Below are 21,481 nucleotides of genomic sequence, written 5' to 3' on the forward strand. Positions count from 1 at the left end.
TAATACTGCACGTACCTTTGAGTTATCATTGGGCCCATTGGGAAGAGGATCAAAATTAGGCCACTGCTTTCTAATTATTTGGAGCATTTCATTAAATGAGACCATCTTCCCATCATTCCATTTGTTGCCGCTGAAAGGCATGTACTCAATAAATCTTACATCAACATTTTTCTCTTTTGTTAACTCCACAAAACTGCACACTTCATCTTCATTAAAACCTCGCATTACAACACAATTTATCTGTGGAAGAAAGACACCATTAAAAACTTGGTATCAGATAAAGCATGGTTTAAACAGAGTTTGAAAGACTTTTTGATAGGCAACTCATCCTACTCTATAGATGAATATCTGTTAGGCCAGCTTAACTAAGAATGTCTGTTAGATTTCAGTTCTGAGAGCACTTTGTCATAACAGTCAAGATTATGTACTTTTTGTTTGATAAATTTATTAATAGTGCATAACAATATTTCAGTCTGACAGCGTATCAATTCTGAAAATATTAGCTGTTCCAGTTTGTATTGTATTCACCTAGTTTGCCAATCTCCTGACAAATGATCAGGGTATTTAAATGTTTTATATTTTTTATGTTATACTTTCTGGCATGTTACTCACCCATGAGAATCATCTCATGTTTTGGGTCTTGGAACAAAAGCTGAATCTAATCTAATCTAACCTACAAAATAATGGTTCTACAAGTCTGTTGTTATATTTGTATACCTCACTGATTCTGTTAAATTAATCTTTTTCTCTCTTTTTGGAGAATGTCTGAATTTATCTTAGCATGCCAAGCTGTTAACCTTCTTAACAATTTACGAAAATTAAACTACATACATCTCCAATCTTTTTCCCCACTCCAACGCACACATCTTTTGCTGAAGGTATTATTTTAACTATTACATTAAATTAAGAAGCTTTCTTGAAACTGTGCTGCCATTTGTGAAACAAAGTTAAAAGTGTTCTCAAGATAAAAGGTCTTCACAAAAGCAGCATTTAGTATCTGTGCAGGTGGTAATACTGACAGCCTTCATATAAACAAACCCAAATGGTAGAATATCCTGCTTTACACATACACGCAATGGCAGAAAAAAGGAAAAGAGCACACCTTTCATTCAAGCATTGAATATATAAACTGATGAGACAAAACACTATGACCTCCTGTTTGATAATGTGTTTGTCCACTGTTGGAACACAATACAGCAGTGATTTTGTGTGGGACAAGTTCAACAAGTTTCAGGTATGTTCCCAGCATTATGTGAGGTATGTTCCCAGCATTATGCAGCACCGCATGTCTAAGCACAGGTCATGTAATTCCCATAAATTGGAGATCAGTGGTTTCTGGGTGCAGAACTGGTATCTGATAGCATTACAGATGTATTCCATCAGATTCAGAAGGGGTGAATTTGATTCTGGCCTCGTGACACTGAAAGTCATATTGTTGAAACATGTCACCTTCATTAGAGACAGGGTGCGGACAGTGCACAATAATGTTCACACAGAACAAAGCTGTTATGGAGCCTTCAGTTACTACCACAGGACCCACAGAAGACCAGGTGAATGTCCTCCATAGCATAATATTGCTCCCACTGGCCTACGTCTGTAGCAAAGTGCACCTTTCAAGCACCAATTCACTCTGTTGACGGTGTATGTGCACAAAACCGTCAAGCAGGTGTAATGCGAAACACGAATGATTCAACCAGATGACACATTTCTATTGATTCACTGCCCAATCTCAATGCTCCTGAGCCACAGAAGTTGTAATTCAACAGTGTTGTCAACATGGGAACATACGGGGGTTGTCTGCAGCAGAGCCCTATGTTTAACAGTGTGCAATGAATGGTGTGCTCTGAAATACTCGTGCTTCCACCAGCACTGTGTCAACAGACGTGCCACAGAAATTAGCTTCCTCAGCCGAATGTCATCTTTTTCAAAGGAACCATCCCAGCATTTGTCTTAAATCATTTAGGGAAATCAAGGAAAACCCAAATTTTGATGGCCCGATGGGACTCGGGTCCGTTGTCCTCTCGAAGGCAAGTCCACTGTCTGACCACTGTGGTGGCATGACCTAGTCTTAATTAAGCCAGAAAATCCTGGGAAATGCTGACATACTTATTGATTGAAGATATAACAATTTAAAACAATCCTTTCATGAATTTCACTACAATTTTCTGCTCTTTTGAAAAAAAATTTCTTTTGACTGTTTTGATTATGTTTATTATGTTTAAATAATGATGGCAGTCTCTATAAAAGGGCAGTTTGACTTTTAAGTTTAGTTATACTGTTTTAAACTACATCCTTCATCTATTTGTCCACCCAGAAGTGCTATAGGATATAACTTGAAGACTATGGTGAGGTGGTGGGGGACGGTCATGTGTTGAGAAGGAGGTGCTGCCAGAAATGAAGTGTGTGAGGTGACGTTATTGACACTGCATACAGGGAAAAGAAAAATACTCTATTCCATATTCATTTACAATCTACGTCTGGCCCCCATATGGTTTTACTTTTCTCCAATAAGAAAAAAGAAATTGTCAGTAACTGTCTTTATAAGGTCTTATAAGGAATCAAACAATAGAAAATCTAGGCTGGAATAATGACCATATTATAAAAAAGATACATTACTATTCACTGTATACAGGAGATGTCAGGTCACAGACAAGCACAACAAAAAGACTCCTAAACACATAAGCTTTCGATCAGAAAGTCTTCTTCCAAAGTGGACAAAACACACACACACACACACACACACACACACACACACACACACGACCGTTGTTTCTCCCATGATGCGCAGTTGCTCCCAGTCTGGCCCTAGCAGCCAGAGACAGTGGTCATGTATGTGTGATCTGCATTTGCGCGCATGTGTGTGTGTGTGTGTGTGTGTGTGTGTGTGTGTGTGTGTGTGTGTGTGTGTGTGTGTGTGGGAAGGGGGGGGGGGTTTGCACCAAAAGCTTACGTGTTTAATAGGTGGTGTATTTTTTTTTTTTTTCCCCTGCCTGCAACACAACATCTACAGTATACAGTGAGTGCCAATCTATCATTTGATAATACTGTCGTTACCACCTTTCCAAGAGGCATATTGTGGAGTAATCCGAAGGGCTCTACTAATTTGTACAAGAGGAAGGAGAGCACAATCTCAATGTAAGTTTTTAGAAAACTGGTATGTCCATTACTTCTGCAAACCTTTCAGAAAGGACATGGTATGCATTTCATTCAGCAAGATGAGTAATAAACAATATTAGCAATACTGCATCAAACTTGTTCACTTTCATCTTTGGATTAAACATTCGATTTCAGATAGTACAGAATTTGGCAGAATCAAATTTTGGGGATATGTGGAACTGGGACAATGGCATATTTTTTACCCATTCAACAAACTAAGCACTGCTGATTGCTACTTTTATTGTGTCTGCTGCTGCAATGCATATATGAAACTATAAGTGCAGCATCTATGATGGAATAAAATGTTATACAAATGAAACTAACAGGCACAGTGAAATAGAGTAGTATGGCTCATCATTTCGGTCTCACAGATTAGCAGGTGTTGACTTGAAAGATAATACTTAAGAAGTTGAATCCAAAGGAGAGGATGTACCGTATTTACTCAAATCTAAGCCGCACTTTTTCTCCGGTTTTTGTAATCCAAAAAACCACCTGCGGCTTAGAATCGAGTGCAAAGCAAGTGGAAGTTCAGAAAAATGTTGGTAGGTGCTGCCACAACTAAATTCTGCCGTCGAATATATGTAGCGCTACACAGGCATGCTTCGTAGGCACAAAGATAAATAAATACTGGCGCCAAAACCTCTGCGTCAGTAAATAAATTTAAAAAAAAGGTGGAAGACAATTTTCATACATTATCCAACGAAGTAAATACAAATTCCGTATTGTTCATCTTCGAATGTAGCAGAACTTCAATGTATTACGAAAATCCGACTGGCAAGACTGTTTGGGATGTTTGTCAATATGGCCAACTCTACGTTCTGAATTTTTTCCTACCTGTGAGAAGAGATGGTTGCTAATAGGAACCTGATGAAATGTGAATCACATGCAGTATTCTCTTCATCATAAGAGTAATACGAATATAAACATTTTGCCATGTATTCTTTCATGTTTGCTGCTATCTTATTTAAATCCTGTCTGCCTAATAAACTACGAAACTAGAGTGAGACAACAGCAAACACGGAAGAATATACATATCGTGTCATGTTTATATTCGTATTATTCTTATGCCTAATAGTGATACAGTCATAAATGAAGCACGGCAACTGACTAGATTTTTAAATCTAAGATGAATCTAATTTCTGTGCAGAATTTGATGTACTAAAGAAGCGGCCACATAGATTTTCAAATGGAGAAAAATTTTCGCCTAACTCTCGTTCAGAACATGTTCTATCATACGCAGTCTATTATTTGGTTCTTGTTGATCATTATCAAAGAAAGCAGCAGTGTAAGTAACAAGAAATAGTAGTCTCTTGCCATTGTTCTGCTATTTTTTTTTTTTTTTTTTTTTTTAATTGTAGGCGGCGGTAGCGTGCACAAAAGCAAGCCATGCCGCGAGCGATGACAGTCCGCAAACACACACTATCAGAATGCGACAAACAATGCATGACACAGTACAGTAATGCATTTTCAGCTTAGAGTGACATAAACGCCTATAACAAGGAAAACGGCACTTATCAGATCAAAGCAAAATAAGCAATCGATTCAAACCAGACGAAGCATGTGAAAAAGGAAGGGCACCAGTATAAATACGGACGGAGCGCCCGACGCATAGCAAAGGCTACCTGGTAAAGCTTAACTGCTAAGCTTACGACTCGAACCAAACTACTGTAGCTGTATCGTCAATCATTCGACCTAAGTTGTGTCTCATGTTACAATGGACCGACTTTGTTTCGATTTGGAGGTGCGGCCTAAACCTTTTCTCTCCCCTTGAACTTTGAGTCTCAAATTTCAGGTGCAGCTTAGATTCAGGAATTTTTTTTTTCCTTCCTTTATTTCGAGTCTCATTTTTCAGGTTTGAGTGCGGCTTAGATTTGAGTAAATATGGTAGGTGGTATTTCAACTAATTCTAACTATGAAATAAAACAAAGTACAGCAGGGAGCTCTGACGAATCAAAGAGCAGCGATGAAGATTCTGATGAATAGGAAAGTATGAGTTAAGAAATAAGATGCTACTGAGATCGTAAATTTTTGTTGTGTTGATGAATCTGTTAACAAACATATTCAAAAATGCACTGAAACATTGGCACATGTAGTGTTGGGAGGTGATAAACTGTCATTACTGTTAGAGGAGCTCCGTATTTCTTGCTGTTCTACTCCTACATGACACTGTATCTGAAGGTATAGAATGAATCTTCACTGGCTAGAGAAATGGGTAACAATTTTACAAGTCTCTGCTGTCATGTAATCTCTTCAGGGAAATCATGACTGCACTAAAATTCGGTTTGTGGTTGACAAGGTCAGAGTCATTAAGAAATGCAAGGCAGCTACCATGTCAGTCCTAGAAGAGAGAGACGTAGCAAACTGTCAAAGGATGTACATTCCCGGTGCATATGTTTGTGGTGATGTACTATCCAAGTAATACTGTGTGTCAGGCAGCGCATTACTCAAGAACCATCATGGAAGAATGTGGAGTGGTAATTTATGTAAAAAACAACATATCTTAAATGCATTAGATTTAAAGAGCCATTGTATAGAGCAACAAATTGAAGTATGTGGTGTTGAGATTACTGTAAATGACTTCACGGCTGTAGTGTTAGCACTGTATAGATCTCCCTCAGGGAATTTGAATGTATTTCTTAAGCACTTAGATTCTTTATTATCCATACTGTACTCAAAGTCCAAGAACTTGATAATTTCTGGTGACTTTAATGTTGATTTCCTAAATGAGAGCAATAGTAAAGCTGATTTAGTACATTTAATGGAGTCTTATAATCTGATGGCAATAGTAGATTTCCCAACTCGGGTTACTGTTAACAGTAAAAGTCTGATAGATAATATATTTATAGATAAGTCTACATGGAATGAGATCACTGTACATCCAATCCTTGGCCTTTCTGATCATGGTGGTCAATTGCTTAGGCTCAATTACATCAGTGTGTGCAACAGTTCCGAGCATTCTTGGAAATCTTTTAGGATAATAAATGAACAGGGCCTTAAAAAATTCAATGATAGCCTAAAATAGATAGACTGGAGCCGAGTTTATAGGGAAACAGATGTAAACAAAAAGTACAATTCATTTTTAAATGAATTCATGTCTGTATTTGAGTCCATCTTTCCCAAAAAAGTAGTTAGAAATAGTCATATAGGCAATGCCAAGAAGTCTTGGATCACTACAGGGATAACAACATCTTGTAGAACAAAGAGGATGTTATAAAGTTCTCTCAGGACTTGTAATCATCCAAAGAAACGACAACACTACAAACTTTACCGTAGCATTCTCAAGAAGGTTATAAATAAATCTAAAAATATGTGCATAAAATCAGAAATTGAAAGCTCAGAAAATAAAATTAAAACTATATGGAATGTAATAAAGAGGGAAACTGGCAGGACAACAGGGAACATGTCTCAGGTAGAGATTAAAACAGGGGACAGTATCATTAAGGAACCTGAGTTGGTTCCAGAAATATTTAATAACCACTTTTTGAGAGCAGCAGAGAAGACAGGCTGTAATGGTTCCATGGAAGAATCATTGTCCCTCCTACAGAAAGCTATTAGCAACAGAATCCTACAGTTATCCTTATCTCCAGTTACTGTAAGCGAAGTCATAAGAGTAATTAGATCATTAAAAAATAAAAATTCTGCTGGTGTGGACAATATTTCTAGTAAAATACTGAAACACTGTTATAAATTTGTTAGTCCCGTCTTATGCAACATATACAATGCATCCCTACAAGATGGGATTGTCCCTGACAGACTTAAGTTGGCTGTAGTGATTCCTCTCTTTAAAAAAGGGGATAAAAGCATTGTTACAAACTATCGCCCAATATCTCTATTAACTACCTTCTCGAAAATTCTAGAAAAACTCATGCACAGGAGGATTGTAGACCATCTCAACTTCCATAGTATCTTAAGCAAAAATCAGTTTGGTTTTCGTGCCGGTCTTTGTACTGAACAGGCAATATTCTCTTTCAGCAACCAAGTTCTGGAAGCCATTAACAAAAAAATGTCTCCAGTGGGTATTTTTTGCGATCTTATGAAAGCCTTTGACTGTGTAAACCACCAAATTCTTTGGAAAAAGGCAGAATACTATGGTTTAGGTGGTACTGTTGGCTTGTGGCTACAATCATATCTACAGGATCGGAAGCAGACTGTAATGCTAAATGGCTCTTCTGGAGAACCTGCCTCGTCTGAATGGGGCACGATAACGTGTGGTGTGCCTCAAGGCTCCGTTTTGCGCCCACTGCTTTTCCTCATCTTTATTAATGATCTTCCTCTTTGTTCTGAGACAAACAGCAAATTTACCCTGTTTGCCGATGATACCACAATTCTAATTGACGATTTGATTGATGATGATCTTGAAAAAACTACAAATACTGTTTTTAATGACATCTTAAATTGGTTCTCCTCAAATGGTCTCTCACTCAATGCAGATAAAACTCATTATATGAGGTTCCATACATCACAAAGTAATCCCGATGAAATTGACATAAAATGTAGAGATCAACCAATACAGAAAGTTGAAGACACAAAATTCCTGGGTGCTTACATAGACAGTAAATGTAATTGGTCAGTTCACATTCTTCATCTATGTAAAAAACTTAGCTCGGCAACATTTTCATTACGGGTAATTTCTTCAGTGGCTGAAGTTGACTCTATTAAGGTTGCCTACTTTGGCAACTTCCACTCATTGATGTCATATGCTATCATATTCTGGGGGAACCAACCACTTGCAAAAAAAGTTTTCACCATCCAAAAAAAAGCAATCAGAATAATGTGTGGGGTCCATCAAAGACACTCTTGCAGGCACTTGTTTCGGAAGATAGGTATCCTAACAACTGCCTCACAGTTTATTTTTTCCTTGCTGACCTTTGTGTGCAAAAATTATTCCATCTACCAAGACAACAGTAAATTCCATGGTTATAACACCAGAAACAAAAACAATCTACATTTAGAAATGAAACGTCTCACTCTGGTACAAAAAGGAGTTTACTACTCCAGCATAAAGCTGTTCAATGCTCTACCACTACATATCAAATGTGTTCATACAGAACTGCCAAAATTTAAACTAGTTCTCAAAGATTACCTGACAGAGAAATCTTATTATACTGCGGATGAATACCTGAAAGAAAGTGTATACCATCACTAAACTTATTGTGTCTAGAAGTAGTTCAATTGATTTTATTGTGCATTTGGGCATTAGCACACTTTTTGCAACAACAGATTGGCTGTACATGTATTTACTCTTGTAGGCCTAATATCTGATTTAACTTTGTGCTCTTATCTTTAACCGTTATTTGAAACTCCTTTTTCTGTCAAACGGTTGTTATGTTGTCTAGCTGACAGTGTATCTGTTACTGTATTTATAGTATGTCTTAAACTATGTACAATTTGCCATTGAATTGCCCTTGTATTTATTGTAAGTTTAAATTGAAACCTGTACAATTTGACACGTTCTATATCCTTGTGATTGACTCACTAACTGGATCTATGGAACAAGAAATAAATAAATAATTAAATAAATAAATAAATAAATACTGAAGTGTGATCCAAGTCACACAAATATGGCTTTAATAATAATCTCCAAACAATATGCCTCTAAGGGCTCAACAAGACACAGAACACTAATGTGCACATTACAAACTAGAATCACACAGAGAGTCAGTCAGCACTGTTCCACACTTATATATGTGCGAGTCATCAGCAGATGGCACGGCAGGGACCGCGCCGCACGCTTGGCTCCCAGAGACGGAATCCAGCAGCCAGCCTCCAATGATCAGTCAGTGACCAATTTAAAGACGCATGTACGGCAACACCACTCTCGGTGCACTCACACTGACACGTACTAGTAGCACGATACAGCAGTGATGAGTAGTAGTACCCCTCCTGTCTTGTGCGCCTTTTATCTGGCTCTACAATTTACTTTCCTAGACCCACACAAATGCCTGATCCTCCTAATTCAATTTGCTCTGCAGACTATTCAAAATTCATAAAGAAAAAGAAGCCACAATTGCACTTTGTGTGCCAGTTACTTTCCAATACATTGGCACCAGCTGATCTTATTTAAGAATACTCAACTTTCGTAGCCATACTTACAGCACATCCTTTGCTTCCTGGCCTAAATCCAAGTTAACTCCCAGCCCCCCCGCCCCCCCCCCCCCCCCACACACACACACACACGCCGCTCCCCCCCCCTCTCGCCCCACCCAAATCAGCTAGTTGTGTGCTGTTATCTCACGTCATACCCTAGTCTATGAGTGCCCAGCTGTATGTCGCCTGACCCCTCTACCTGCACCCCTAGCTAGCCCACAGATGGCTCCCCACTCTCCCACGAACCACTAAATGCTTCCCTCCAAACCCCTCCCATCTCTCTCCATCTCTCACATTGCCTCAACCCACCCCATCCTACCCTACTCTAAAGCCCCACCTCACTCCAGAACACTCACCGTGGGCCAGTAAAGAGCTGGCAGTTGAGCGACCACAGCATAAGGAGACATGCATGCGCATGTGAGAATGTGTGTGTGTGTGTGTGTGTGTGTGTGTGTGCGCGCGCGCGCGCGCGCGCGCGCGCGCGCGCATGTTTTCCCTACAGCTAGAAAAAGAAAGTGCATTCTGGAAGCTCGCCAAGCAACGTACCTTTTAGTTTGGAAGGTAGAAGACGAGGTACTGGTGGAAGTAAAGCTGTGAGGACGGGTCGTGAGTCGTGCATGGATAGGTCAGATGGTAGAGCACTTGCCCACAAAAGGCAAAGGTCCCAAGTTTGACTCTTGGTCCGGCACACAGTTTTAATCTTCCAGGAAGATTCATATCAATGCACACTCCACTGCACGGTGAAAATCTCATTCTACATACCTTTTGTTCGTGTGCCTATCGATGAGACAGTGCTTCTGCCTTTTGGTGAGCCATCTCCTTTATTCCTAAATAATTCGTAATTTTCAACAGAAACTTTCCGTACGTTATTATTGCATCCTACATTACAATATGCAATTTCCACAATATGTGGTCATCTGTGAATATAATGGGGGTAACAACTGTAGGAGACCAAAAACTGACTGCAGTAAGCAAGTTCAAGTTACTGTACACTGCATTAGTTACGCAGAGGTGAAGAGGTTCACACAGGATAAGCTAGCATGGGCAACTCCATGAAACCAATCTTCAGATGGAAGATCACAACAATAAAAACATTTGATTCAGCTTACACCAGACTCCAAACAGCGTACACAACCTGTATGCTCAGAAACACAGAAAATCATATTGGTTCCATCAGCAGCAAACTTCAGCCCGTAATTGTTATGGAACACTGCGGCGATTTTGTTCATTAATATAACCCAAAACTGGGGAGTAATAAGAGAGTATTGTTGTAACTTCTTATCAACCTGGTTACCAAAATACATATTAAGAAGACTGGTAAAGTGTTATTTTAAAGGGGTCACTCCAAAGCGCCACGAAAGTATTTGAGCAATGTATAAAATTAGAGAATCAGTGCACAATATTGAAAGCCTATATACACTATCTATATCTGCATGACTAGTCTGTAATTCACAATTAAATGCTGGCAGAGGGTTCAGAGAACCACCCTCAACCTATTTATCTACCATTCCACCCCCCTACAGCATTTGAGGAAAACCAAACACTTCAATATTTCCGTACAAGCTCTGATTCCTCTTATTTTATTACAATGATCATTTCTCCCTATGTAAGAGGGCTCTAACAAAATATTTTTGCATTCGGAGGAGAAAGTTGATGATTGAAATTTTAAGAACCTGCTCCAGCAAAATGCTTTTGCTTTAATGACTGCCACCCCAATTCACATGCGATATCTGTGGCATGCACTTTCCTGTTTCCCAATAAAACAAAATGAGCTGCCCTTCTTTGAACTTTTAAATGATGTCCTCTGTCAGTCCTATCTGGTAAGGATCCCACACCATGCAGAATACTCCAAAAGAGGACAGACAAGTATAGTTGTAGATAGTCTCTTTAGTAATCCTAATCTTCTAAATGTTTTCCTATTAAATCACAGTCTTTTGTTTGCTTTCCCACCGCATTATCTATGTGAGCATTCCAATTTAAGTTATTTGTAAATGTAATTCCTAAGTATTCAGTAGACTTCACAGCCTTTAGATCTGCGTGAATTATCATGTAACCAAAATTTAGTAGATGCCTTTTACTACTCAAGCGGATGACATAACAATTTTTATTATTTAAGATCAGTTACCACTTTTTGCATCATATGGATAGGTAGCCTAAATCATTTTGCAGTTCATTTTGATCATCTGATCACTTTACAAGACAGTAAATGATTTGCAAGACTGTAAATGATAGCATCATCTAAGAGGACTGCTCAGATTCTCTCTTAAATTGTTAATGTAGATCGGCAACAGCAGGTGGTCTGTAACACTTCCTCGAGGAATGTCAGATATCACTTCTGTTTTACTTGACGATTTTCCATCAATTTTTCTGATAGGAAACCACACATCCAGTTGCACAACTGAGACAATACTCCCTAGGCACACAATATGATTAGAAAATGCTTGTGAGGAACTGTTTCAAAAAGTCTTCTGGAAATCTACAAATATGGAATCAATTTGAGATCCCCAGTCAACAGCACTTATTACTTTGTGTGACTAAAGAGCTAGCTGTGTTTTAAAAGGTCGATATTTCTGAATCTATCTTGGCTATTTATCAATGAATCATTAACTTTGAGATAATTCATAATATTCAAACACAATATATGTTCCAAAATCCTAATGCAAATCAACAATAGTGATATGAGTCTGATATTTAGTAGATTACTCCTCTTTTCTTTCTTGAGCATTGGTGTGACCTGAGCAACTTTTCAGTCTCTAGGTATGGATCTTTATCAAATGAGTGGCTATATATGATTTCTAATGGAGCTATTGTATCAGCATTCTCTGAAAGAAACATAACTGCTTTATGACACTGAGGAGAGCTACTACTAAGTTACTCACAGTTGCAGTTGTTCTTGATTTGAATACTGCAATATTTACTTTGTTGTCTTTGGTGAAGAAATTTCAGAAATCCGTGTTTAGTTGCCCTGCTTTAGTAGCACTGTCATCAGTAACATTACCACAGCTATTGCGCAGTGAAGGTATTGGTTGTGTCTTGCCATTGGTGTACTACACATGCAACCAGAACCTCTTTGGATTTTCTTCCAGATTTCAAAACGAAGTTTCACTATGGGAACTATTAAACACATCTTGCACTGAAACCCACCCTAAGTTTCGAGCTTCAGTAAAACATCGCTAATCTTGGAGATTTTGCATTCTTTTAAACTTTGACATGCTTTTTTTCATTGCTTCTGCAGCTGAGTTTTGACATATTTTGTGCACCACCCTTTTAATTTATTTGGTATCCTTTCAATTTATTTGGTATATATCTTTTAATTGATGTCGATACTATTTCTCTGAACTTAAACCATGTCTGGTCTACACTTACATAGTCAGACTTGAAGGAGTAGAGACTTAGTAGAGACCATCTCCTTGGAAGGCATCAAGTTAATTTTTATCTGCTTTCTCATTAAATGCCCTATTGTGTAGGGCTGAAAATTAATAGAGATAAGGCAAACAGAATGTGCAAAGTAAGTGGAAATTATTCGTCTCTTCCCCGATTACAGTGCAATAGAAGATACTACAAGATGTTGACAGATTTCCATATCTCGGTAGCTTTATATGTAATAATGAGGTCACAGATGCAGAAATCACCAGCAGAACTGGAAAATCAGTCCATATGGCAATTAGGTCTGTAATATGTCAACAAAGCTTTGACTGTACTCCTTTATCGTTTATATGTGTGAGACTTGGAAAATGTCAGTTAAATCAGCACACAGTCTCCATATTTTTCACCAACAATGCTAGAGATGAATTCTGAAGATGTTAACCCAACCAAGTTAGTAAGTAAGTAAGTAAGTAAGTAAGTAAAGTAAGTACAACTGGGGATTTTGCAAAACTGTTGGATGATCGATATTATTGTCTATATTTGACACTGTTGGACTTCTACCTTTTCCTTGATGTGTATTCTTCAAATTGTGAGTTTTATGAGAAAGCTGATAGGTACTTACCAATCAACCTTCCCTCACACGAACTGACATTGTCTCTTTGTAAATTCTACTGTGCTAACAATTATCTACTGAGAATCCTCGACTAGGTCTCCGCAGCTCAAATGAGCCAGTTTCTTTTAAATTTCTGTCTTTGGCTATAATTGTCTTCAAAGTATGGTGACACAACATCTTGTCATGAAACTTTTGCCTTTACACTTGTTTACTTTTCTGGACTCTGCCTTTTTCTGCACTGTGCACTAAATACACTATGTGATTAACGCCCAATCTCCAACAGCCAATCGTGAACTGTAAACAGTTGTAAACTCTACCAGGGCACATAACAAACAATTAACATTTGTGTTTTAGTGTTCTAAGCTGTGAGGTCATCAGCGGACAAATAATTTAGTACCTATTCCTGGACAGCCGGAGTGGCCGTGCGGTTCTAGGCGCTACAGTCTGGAACCGAATGACCGCTACGTTCGCAGGTTCGAATCCTGCCTCGGGCATGGATGTGTGTGATGTCCTTAGGTTAGTTAGGTTTGATTAGTTCTAAGTTCTAGGTGACTGATGACCTCAGAAGTTAAGTCGCATAGTGCTCAGAGCCATTTGAACCTATTCCTGACGTGCTGTTGTTTGGAACAACAACTGACATGATCCAAAATATTACTTTCTTTAATTATAGCTTCACTTTTATTTTGTCTAATGATTACTAATTTCAGTATCAAATTCCATCATCAAGCCACTATATGATCAGAAAGCATAGTGTATCGTTAAAATATTGTTTAATAAACAGATTACCATTATATCATCATTCCTTAAAGTAATGTCCAAAGTGGAAGGCCAGATGATTAATTTTGAGTATATACAAAAGTCAGAGTACTGAACCAGATATGAAAGAAGGAAAACCAGAAGGGCAGTGAGAGACGGGTGCCTTCTATCACCTTACTTCCTTAATATGTTCATCAAGGAAGTAATAACAACAACAACGAAAAGATGACAAGAATCAAAAGGTAATTTCTGGAATACTCCAAGGAAATGCGATAGGACCATTACATTTACAATGTATATAAATGATCCAGTAGAAAGTGTCAGAGGCTCCTTAATATTGTTCACAGGTACTACACTTGTCCATCAGAAAGTAGCAACAACAGAAGACAGTATCAATTTGCACAATGACCTGCAGAGGATTGGTGAATGATGCAGGCTCTGGCAGTTGACCCTGCACATAAATAAATGTAACATATCACACACACACACACACACACACACACACACACACACTCACACACACACACACACACACACACACACACACACACAGGAAAAGAAATCCAATACTGTCAATACTGTACAACTACACTATTAATGACAAATTGCTGGAAACAGAATCTACCATAAAATATCTAGAAGTAACTATCCAGAGCAACCTTAAAGAGGAATGACCACATAAAACAGCAATAGAAAAGCAGATGCCAGACTAAGATTCACAGGAAGAATCTTAAGCGAATGTAAATTACCTCTGTGTCCTTACCCAGTAGGACTGACAGAAGAGAGAAAGAAGATCCAATGAAGTGCGGAGTGTTTTGTCACAGGATCATTTAGTCGCTGTGACATCATTACAGATATGCTCAGCAACTCCAGTGGTAGATGCCATAAGAGAGCAGTTGTGCATCACGGAAAGATTTACTACCCAAATTTCGAGAGAGTAGTTTCCGAGAAGAGTCTGACAACATAATAGTTTCCCTCATATACAATTCACGAAATGATCACGAGAAGAAAATTTGAAATTAAGAGATAATATAGAAGCGTACTGACAGTCATTCTTCCCAAGCACTGTTCACAAGTGGAACAAGGCAGAGGGGATCAGTTGGTGGCATGAGACGTACCCCCTGCCACACACAGTTAAGTGGTTTTTGGAGCATGATGTCAATATGGAAACTTATTTGCATGACTATACACTGCAGATTGACGACATCACAATAGTAAATCAGAGTAGGAACTAAATAAAATGTTTCAGGCCTTAAATCAAGAAGTGGTAAAACTAAAGCTAAAAATGAATACAAAGAAGACAAAAGTTATGGCTACAGACAAGAAAGGAGCTGGAGGTAGGACTGACACAAGAACAGGCAATGAGCAACTCAAGAAAGGAACTGAAATTCACTATCTCAGTAGCATTTTGCAAGAAAACAATCAATATTTCAAGGCATTCAAGAAAAGAAAAGCACAGGTGAAGAGTTCCTTCCAAAATAAGAAGAAGCTGCAACTGAATAAACATATCAGCTTCCACATTAAGAAAATATTTGTAAAGACCTTTGTGTGGAGTGTTCTGACACACAGATGCAAAATCTGTACATTAGAAAAGCCAAAGGAAGCTCACCTCAAACCTGCTGAAATGTGGTTCTGGAGGAGAAGTACAAGAACTAGCTGCATTGACAGAAAAATTAAAGGAAATAGGAGAGAAGAAAGAACCACTGAAAGTTATAGGCCAGGGCAAAGCAAAATACACTGGACACTTAACTGGAGACGATAATCTTTTAAAAAACATTTCTGAAGGCAAGATCGTAGGTAAGAAAACAAGGGGATGACTGAGAACATCCTACTTAAACAATATGATCAATGAATGGGATTTTCTTCACACATGGAGATGAAGACAACTGCTGAAGAGAGGAAGCTGTGGCTGCAGAGACAAGGTTTAACATTTTGGAAGAGTAAGGACAAACTAATACAAAATATGAGTCTGCATGGTAGCTACATATGGAATAAATGACAACTTCTTGTGTGCAGTCATCAAGTCACTTACCCCAGTAGGTGTCTTATCTACTAAAAGTAAAGGTCACTGTTGTGCTTTCAATAGATGTGAACTGCACCCTGAAAATGGTATGTCTAGTTTGCAGTTGTACAGAAGCTTTTTATTTTGCAAAATGGTTCAAATGGCTGTAAGCAGTATGGGACTTAACGTCTGAGGTATTCAGTCCCCCAGACTTAGAACTACTTAAACCTAACTAACCTAAGGACATCCCTGCCTAAGGGAGGATTCGAACCCGCGACCGTAGCAGCAGCACGGTTCCAGACTGAAGTACCTAGAACCGCTTGGCCACAGTGGTCAGCTTTTATTTTGCAAAGAAATTTTTGATAATAAGATGAACTGATGCTGGTACTTGCTACTGAAACCAGTAGTACTTAGACACAACAAAAGTGTGACTACAAAATTAAGAATAATTTTTCCAAACAATCGAGTATTTTTTCAAAACAACACCACAATAGGGGAAACTTATTTTAAACTAAAGACACAAAAGAAAAAAAAAGAGAAACTGTAAAGATCTTGAGTCTCATAAGACTCTCTTGGGAGGAAAATATAAGATATTTAATTGGTAAACTTGCAAGGCATACTTTTTTATGTTGTATAAACTATGATACTGTTAGCATCGTCAGCTAAAATTTACTTCTTCTGTCTTAATATACCTTCCTTCACTCACAGCTGCAGTGTGGAGACAGGGGTGAGCGTGGGAGCGGGGATGGGGGCGAGGCACCTGTGAAACAGCAAATTATTCTAAAGAAAGTGAAACAAATAATTTGTAACATTGCTGCTGCATATAAAACAAACCTCCAGTTGATAAATTGAAAATACAAATTCCTTAAAAGTTAACTGTACATTTGCCCTAATACAAAGAGATGAGAAGGGTTAATAAACTGAATTGAAGAATGCAAGTTAAGATAGCAATGAAAAAATAATTAGAGGCATGAGATCACCTACTGCAACAGGGAAATGGGAATCAATATGAACCATTACCCAGCTACTGTCAACTGATTCCATGTCTCCATGCACACTGTATAAACCACTGTGGGTTGTACGACAAAGTACATTGTTGTACCACACATTATGGTTTTTCCCCATTCAATGCTCATGTGGAGTGTGGGAAGAATGATTCTTTAAATGGTTCTGTGCATGCTGTAATTAATCTTGCCTTCATGGTCCCTATAGGAGTGATACATATGCGGTTATTGTATAATCCCTAAATACCTCACTTAATACAGGTTCCTGAAATTTCATAAGTTGGGTTTTGTCATATATTTGGCGTCTATCTTCACTTGTCTGGCATTTCCAATTTTAGTAGCTTCTTGATGCTCTCCCATGCATCAAATAAATCTATGATCAATCATGCTACACTATTTTGTATACATTCAATGTCTGCCATTAGCCTTATTTGTTATGGGCCATACTTAAGCAATATTCTAGAATGGGTCACACAAGTATTTTGTAAGCAATGTCCTCTATAGACTGATTACATTTTCCAGTATCTTACCAATGAATTGAAGTCTGCATTCTGCTTTGCCTACAAGTGAGTCTATGTCACCATTTCATTTCATCCAGATATTTGTATGAGTTGACTAATTAAAACTGTGATTATTTGATAATGTAGTCATACAATACTGTCTTTTATTTGTTTTGTGATGTGCTCCAATTTACATTTCTGAAAACTTAAACTCAGTTGCCTATCTTTGGACCAATTTGAAATGTTATGATCTGACTCAAATTTGTGCAAATTTTTTTCAGGCAATAATTCATTATAGACAACTCTATCATCCAGGAAAAGTATGAGGCTCCTTATAATATCGTCTTCCAGAACATTAAGGTACAACATTAATGTAATGGTATAAATTACTATAACTGTATAAATAAGTTTATAAGTGTGTAAAAAACATTGAACTATTTGTTACAACAAAACATTGTACTGGTATACTCAGCAAGATGTTAAATCAGCAGATAGCTACATTTTATGTTCAACATTTTGTGTACAGCATATATGCTGGAAAGGATTTATACCCAAATTAAATAAATCTGAAGAAATAGTAGGGTGTCTCTGGAAAAAAAATCCATAAAAACTCATACAGTCCAATTTGCTATTATGTCACTGTTACTGAAATATAATACAAAGTAACTGAATTCGATGAACATTCTCAGAGTGCAATATGCCTCAGAGTGAAATGCACAGTAATGTCAACATTATTTTTCAAGGCTATGTTTGTGAAAATGGATGAAAGCAAACCACACATTTTGTTCTCAATCTGTGGAAGCATTATGCACTGTGAAACACTGTACTGCTGTTCTACATAAAAGCTGTCTCATTGCCAACATCTTTCCCCTGCTGGCTGTTCTACACTTCTCATCACTGATTCAACATGTTGTAAGATATTTTATGCTGTATGACACCACAGTCCAATCTGGTTAGGATAGCATAAAAATAATATATGAATTTCAGTATTGAAACTGGAACAGCAGAACAGCTCTCATCACACTGGATATCAAATCGAGGTTGGATTACAGCCATGGGTACATCATTTCATGCTACTCAACTGTATGTCATATGTCAGAGTTCATCAACTGTAGTGGCTGGCGACTGGTGGCATAGCCATCTCTTGGCATCCAGTGAACAGACGTTCCACACAGGTGACAGATTTGAAGAAAATGCTGGATACGGCAACAGTGGAACACTCTCTGTATCGAGGTAGCTCAGTACAGCTCAGGTGATGTGTAGTCTTGCATTATCTTGTTAAAAGATAACGTCACGGAGCCCTTGAGAATAGGGCACAGCGATAGGCCTTAACAAAACACAAATGCAATGGCTGCTGTCCAAATTACTGGCTATGTGAACCAGAGGTTGTGACATGTATCCAGTTGCACCCCATACCATCACATCACATGCTGGACCCGCATGGGAATGACAGGTACAATCTGGCCAGGTCTGTTGGCATCAGAGCCTCCACTCACGAGTACATCAATTGTGACGATGTTGCAGAACCGAGACTCATGTGATACGATGACACAGTGCCATTCCTGTGTCTGGCATTGTTGTCAGTTGCACCGCTGTCAGTTCACCTCTCTCTAGAGCTGCATTAAGGGCTTGACAGTCTGTGCTGCTCCAGATGCCATCACATTGTCTGTGTGGATACTTGTCTCACTGTATACAAGCCCACTTCCTGACTAAATGTACACAACTTCACTGCAGGATCACGTATGCATGAGCGAACACTTGTCTGCCCTCTCAGGTGCTAGTTGGGTGGCACTACTGAGGCCCTGCAAGGCATTTAGCATGGCCCTCCTGAACCTACCAATTTTATGTTCGCACAAAATGAGATTCTGAGCAATGCAAGCAGCAATATAGTGAAACAATAAACCAGAGTCTCAGCAGACCATGAGCCTGCCACTGCCAAATCTGGAATGCTTATAAACATTTCTCCTTCTTCCATTATGCTTAACACGGTCTTCATGTAAACAACCAACACTGAAACAGAATTTCTGAATGAGAAACCTGCTCCATAAGCTTTTCTTGCATACAGAATATGCATGGGAGTGCTGAAAAGTAATGCCTCTGAATTTTTATTCTGTTCTCAATATCGGTCGAGGTATGACACGTCACGCATATTACTTGGTCAACTTTCCCACTTCACTGACTCGTGGCACATCCCCCTCCCGCAAACAGATGGAGTCACAATAGGCAGCCAACTCTGACCAGAGATTGTGAATACGTTTACGGTGCACTTCGAGGAAGAGGCCCTGATGTCATCCAAATGGAAATCCATCTTCTTCTTCTTTTTCTTCTTCTTCTGTTATGTGGATAACACACTTGTCATCTGGCCTCATGGAAGAGACAAACTTCTTGACTTCTTTGTACATCTGAACTCCACACGCCACAAAATCAAATTCACTATGGAGACCAAAGAAGAAGGAAGACTACCACTCCTGCACATCATAGTCAGGAGAATAACGGACAGCACCCTGTGCCACAGCGTGTATCTGACTCTATAAAACACATAAACTCAGTTCTCCCTATGGCACTGTGAATAATTTCAATAACAAAAAGTGAGATGAATGTTGCAGCGTACATTTAATTTCCACTTTGGCTTTGCATTCAAGATTAGTCTTACCTGAGAGTGCAACATTACATCTTTGGTTAATTTAATTATATGTTCATTAGATTTTGGTTATAAGGCACGTTTTGCTGCCTAATGTTTCATCTCCAAATACTGGAAACAATCCATATAGGAAGAGGAGTATGTAAGACATTGGTGGACCAGGTTGGAAGAATCTGTGAATTTCAATACTCTGTAGAAGAGCTCAATCATTTGAAATTAACTTTCAGACCTTGTGGCTATTCTAACAGATATACATAAGGCACTACATTCTAAAATATTTGCATCTTTCACTGAAAAACAAGCAACTAGAGGAAAAGTTCTCTTGCCATTTGTAAAAACAGTCGCAGATCGCGACCTCCGAGTGCTATGAAGAGAAGGTATTGACGCAGTGCTTAAACCAAACTGAAGACCACAACAGCAGCCATACTCAAGTAAATTGCTATGTAGTAGTTTCAGTGAATTTGACAATGATGTGGCTGCTTTCATGGTGGCCCAGTCATATTGTGGGGTAGGGAATGCCAGTGACAGGGCTGGAATTGTAGGTGACAGATGGATTTTTGGCAAAGCCTTGTATCAATACCTCCTTAATTATTGAGCTGAAAAACTGTAAAAAACATTCATACAGCAAAATCACACAAAAAAATTTCCTATTTCTGCAGGTATTGTGCCTTCTGTTTCTTTTTCATTACAAAAACATATTGATTCAAGTTTATAAAGTCACAACTATGTCACTGTGATTTGTGTAACACACATTCTGGAACATGTTCCAGGAATGTCATGAAACAGACAGCTTTAAATACTTACTCTAGCTCATCTTTCAAGACTTGCATGCCAACAACAACACCATCTATCCAATCTGTTTTTATTTCACTTTCATGTAAAGATTTCTCCACAAAGGATATCATCTGCCATGATTTCTCCACAAAGGATATCATCTGCCATGTAGGCAGTGCAAGAGGAATTCCACACTCACATTTGGGTAATCAAGTGGATTCTGTGTCTTGTCAGAACCAAGCACAACCAACCCAATTTCATCTTTACCACTGGTAAATATCTGGAAACATATTAAATGGTAAAAATAAGTTTTGTTTATAACAAGTTGTATACCAATAAAAACATCACACACAGATACTCTTTATAAAATTATTTAATTGGATTGATAAAAAATCTACTCACCAAGCAGTGGCAGAACAGACACATAAAAGACTGTTGGGATAGGCAAGCGTTTGGAGCCAGTGACTCCTTCTTCAGGCTGAAGGGTTGCAGGGGAAGCAAGAAGGGTGAAGGAAAAGGACTGGAGAGGTCTAAGAAAAGGGGTAGATTTTGAGAAAGCTACCCACAACCGTGGGTCATGGG

The 21,481-nt window shown here is 38.5% G+C and overlaps 1 protein-coding gene across 1 annotated transcript in view; it reads right to left on the reverse strand.

The window, feature by feature from the left end:
- Window positions 1-21,179, reverse strand: part of LOC124752967 (molybdenum cofactor biosynthesis protein 1-like) — a gene marked incomplete at both ends in the record, with an annotated part of 41,021 nt that extends 19,842 nt beyond the window's left edge. The window contains 2 exons of the mRNA XM_047249005.1: window positions 16-240; window positions 21,099-21,179. Of these exons, the coding sequence (XP_047104961.1) occupies window positions 16-240; window positions 21,099-21,179 (306 nt within the window). The remainder of the gene's footprint in view (window positions 1-15; window positions 241-21,098) is intronic.
- Window positions 21,180-21,481: the final 302 nt, after the last annotated feature.

The sequence above is a fragment of the Schistocerca piceifrons genome, unplaced genomic scaffold (genome assembly GCF_021461385.2).
Source record: "Schistocerca piceifrons isolate TAMUIC-IGC-003096 unplaced genomic scaffold, iqSchPice1.1 HiC_scaffold_497, whole genome shotgun sequence".
In the NCBI taxonomy this organism is placed as follows: Eukaryota; Metazoa; Arthropoda; class Insecta; order Orthoptera; family Acrididae; genus Schistocerca; species Schistocerca piceifrons.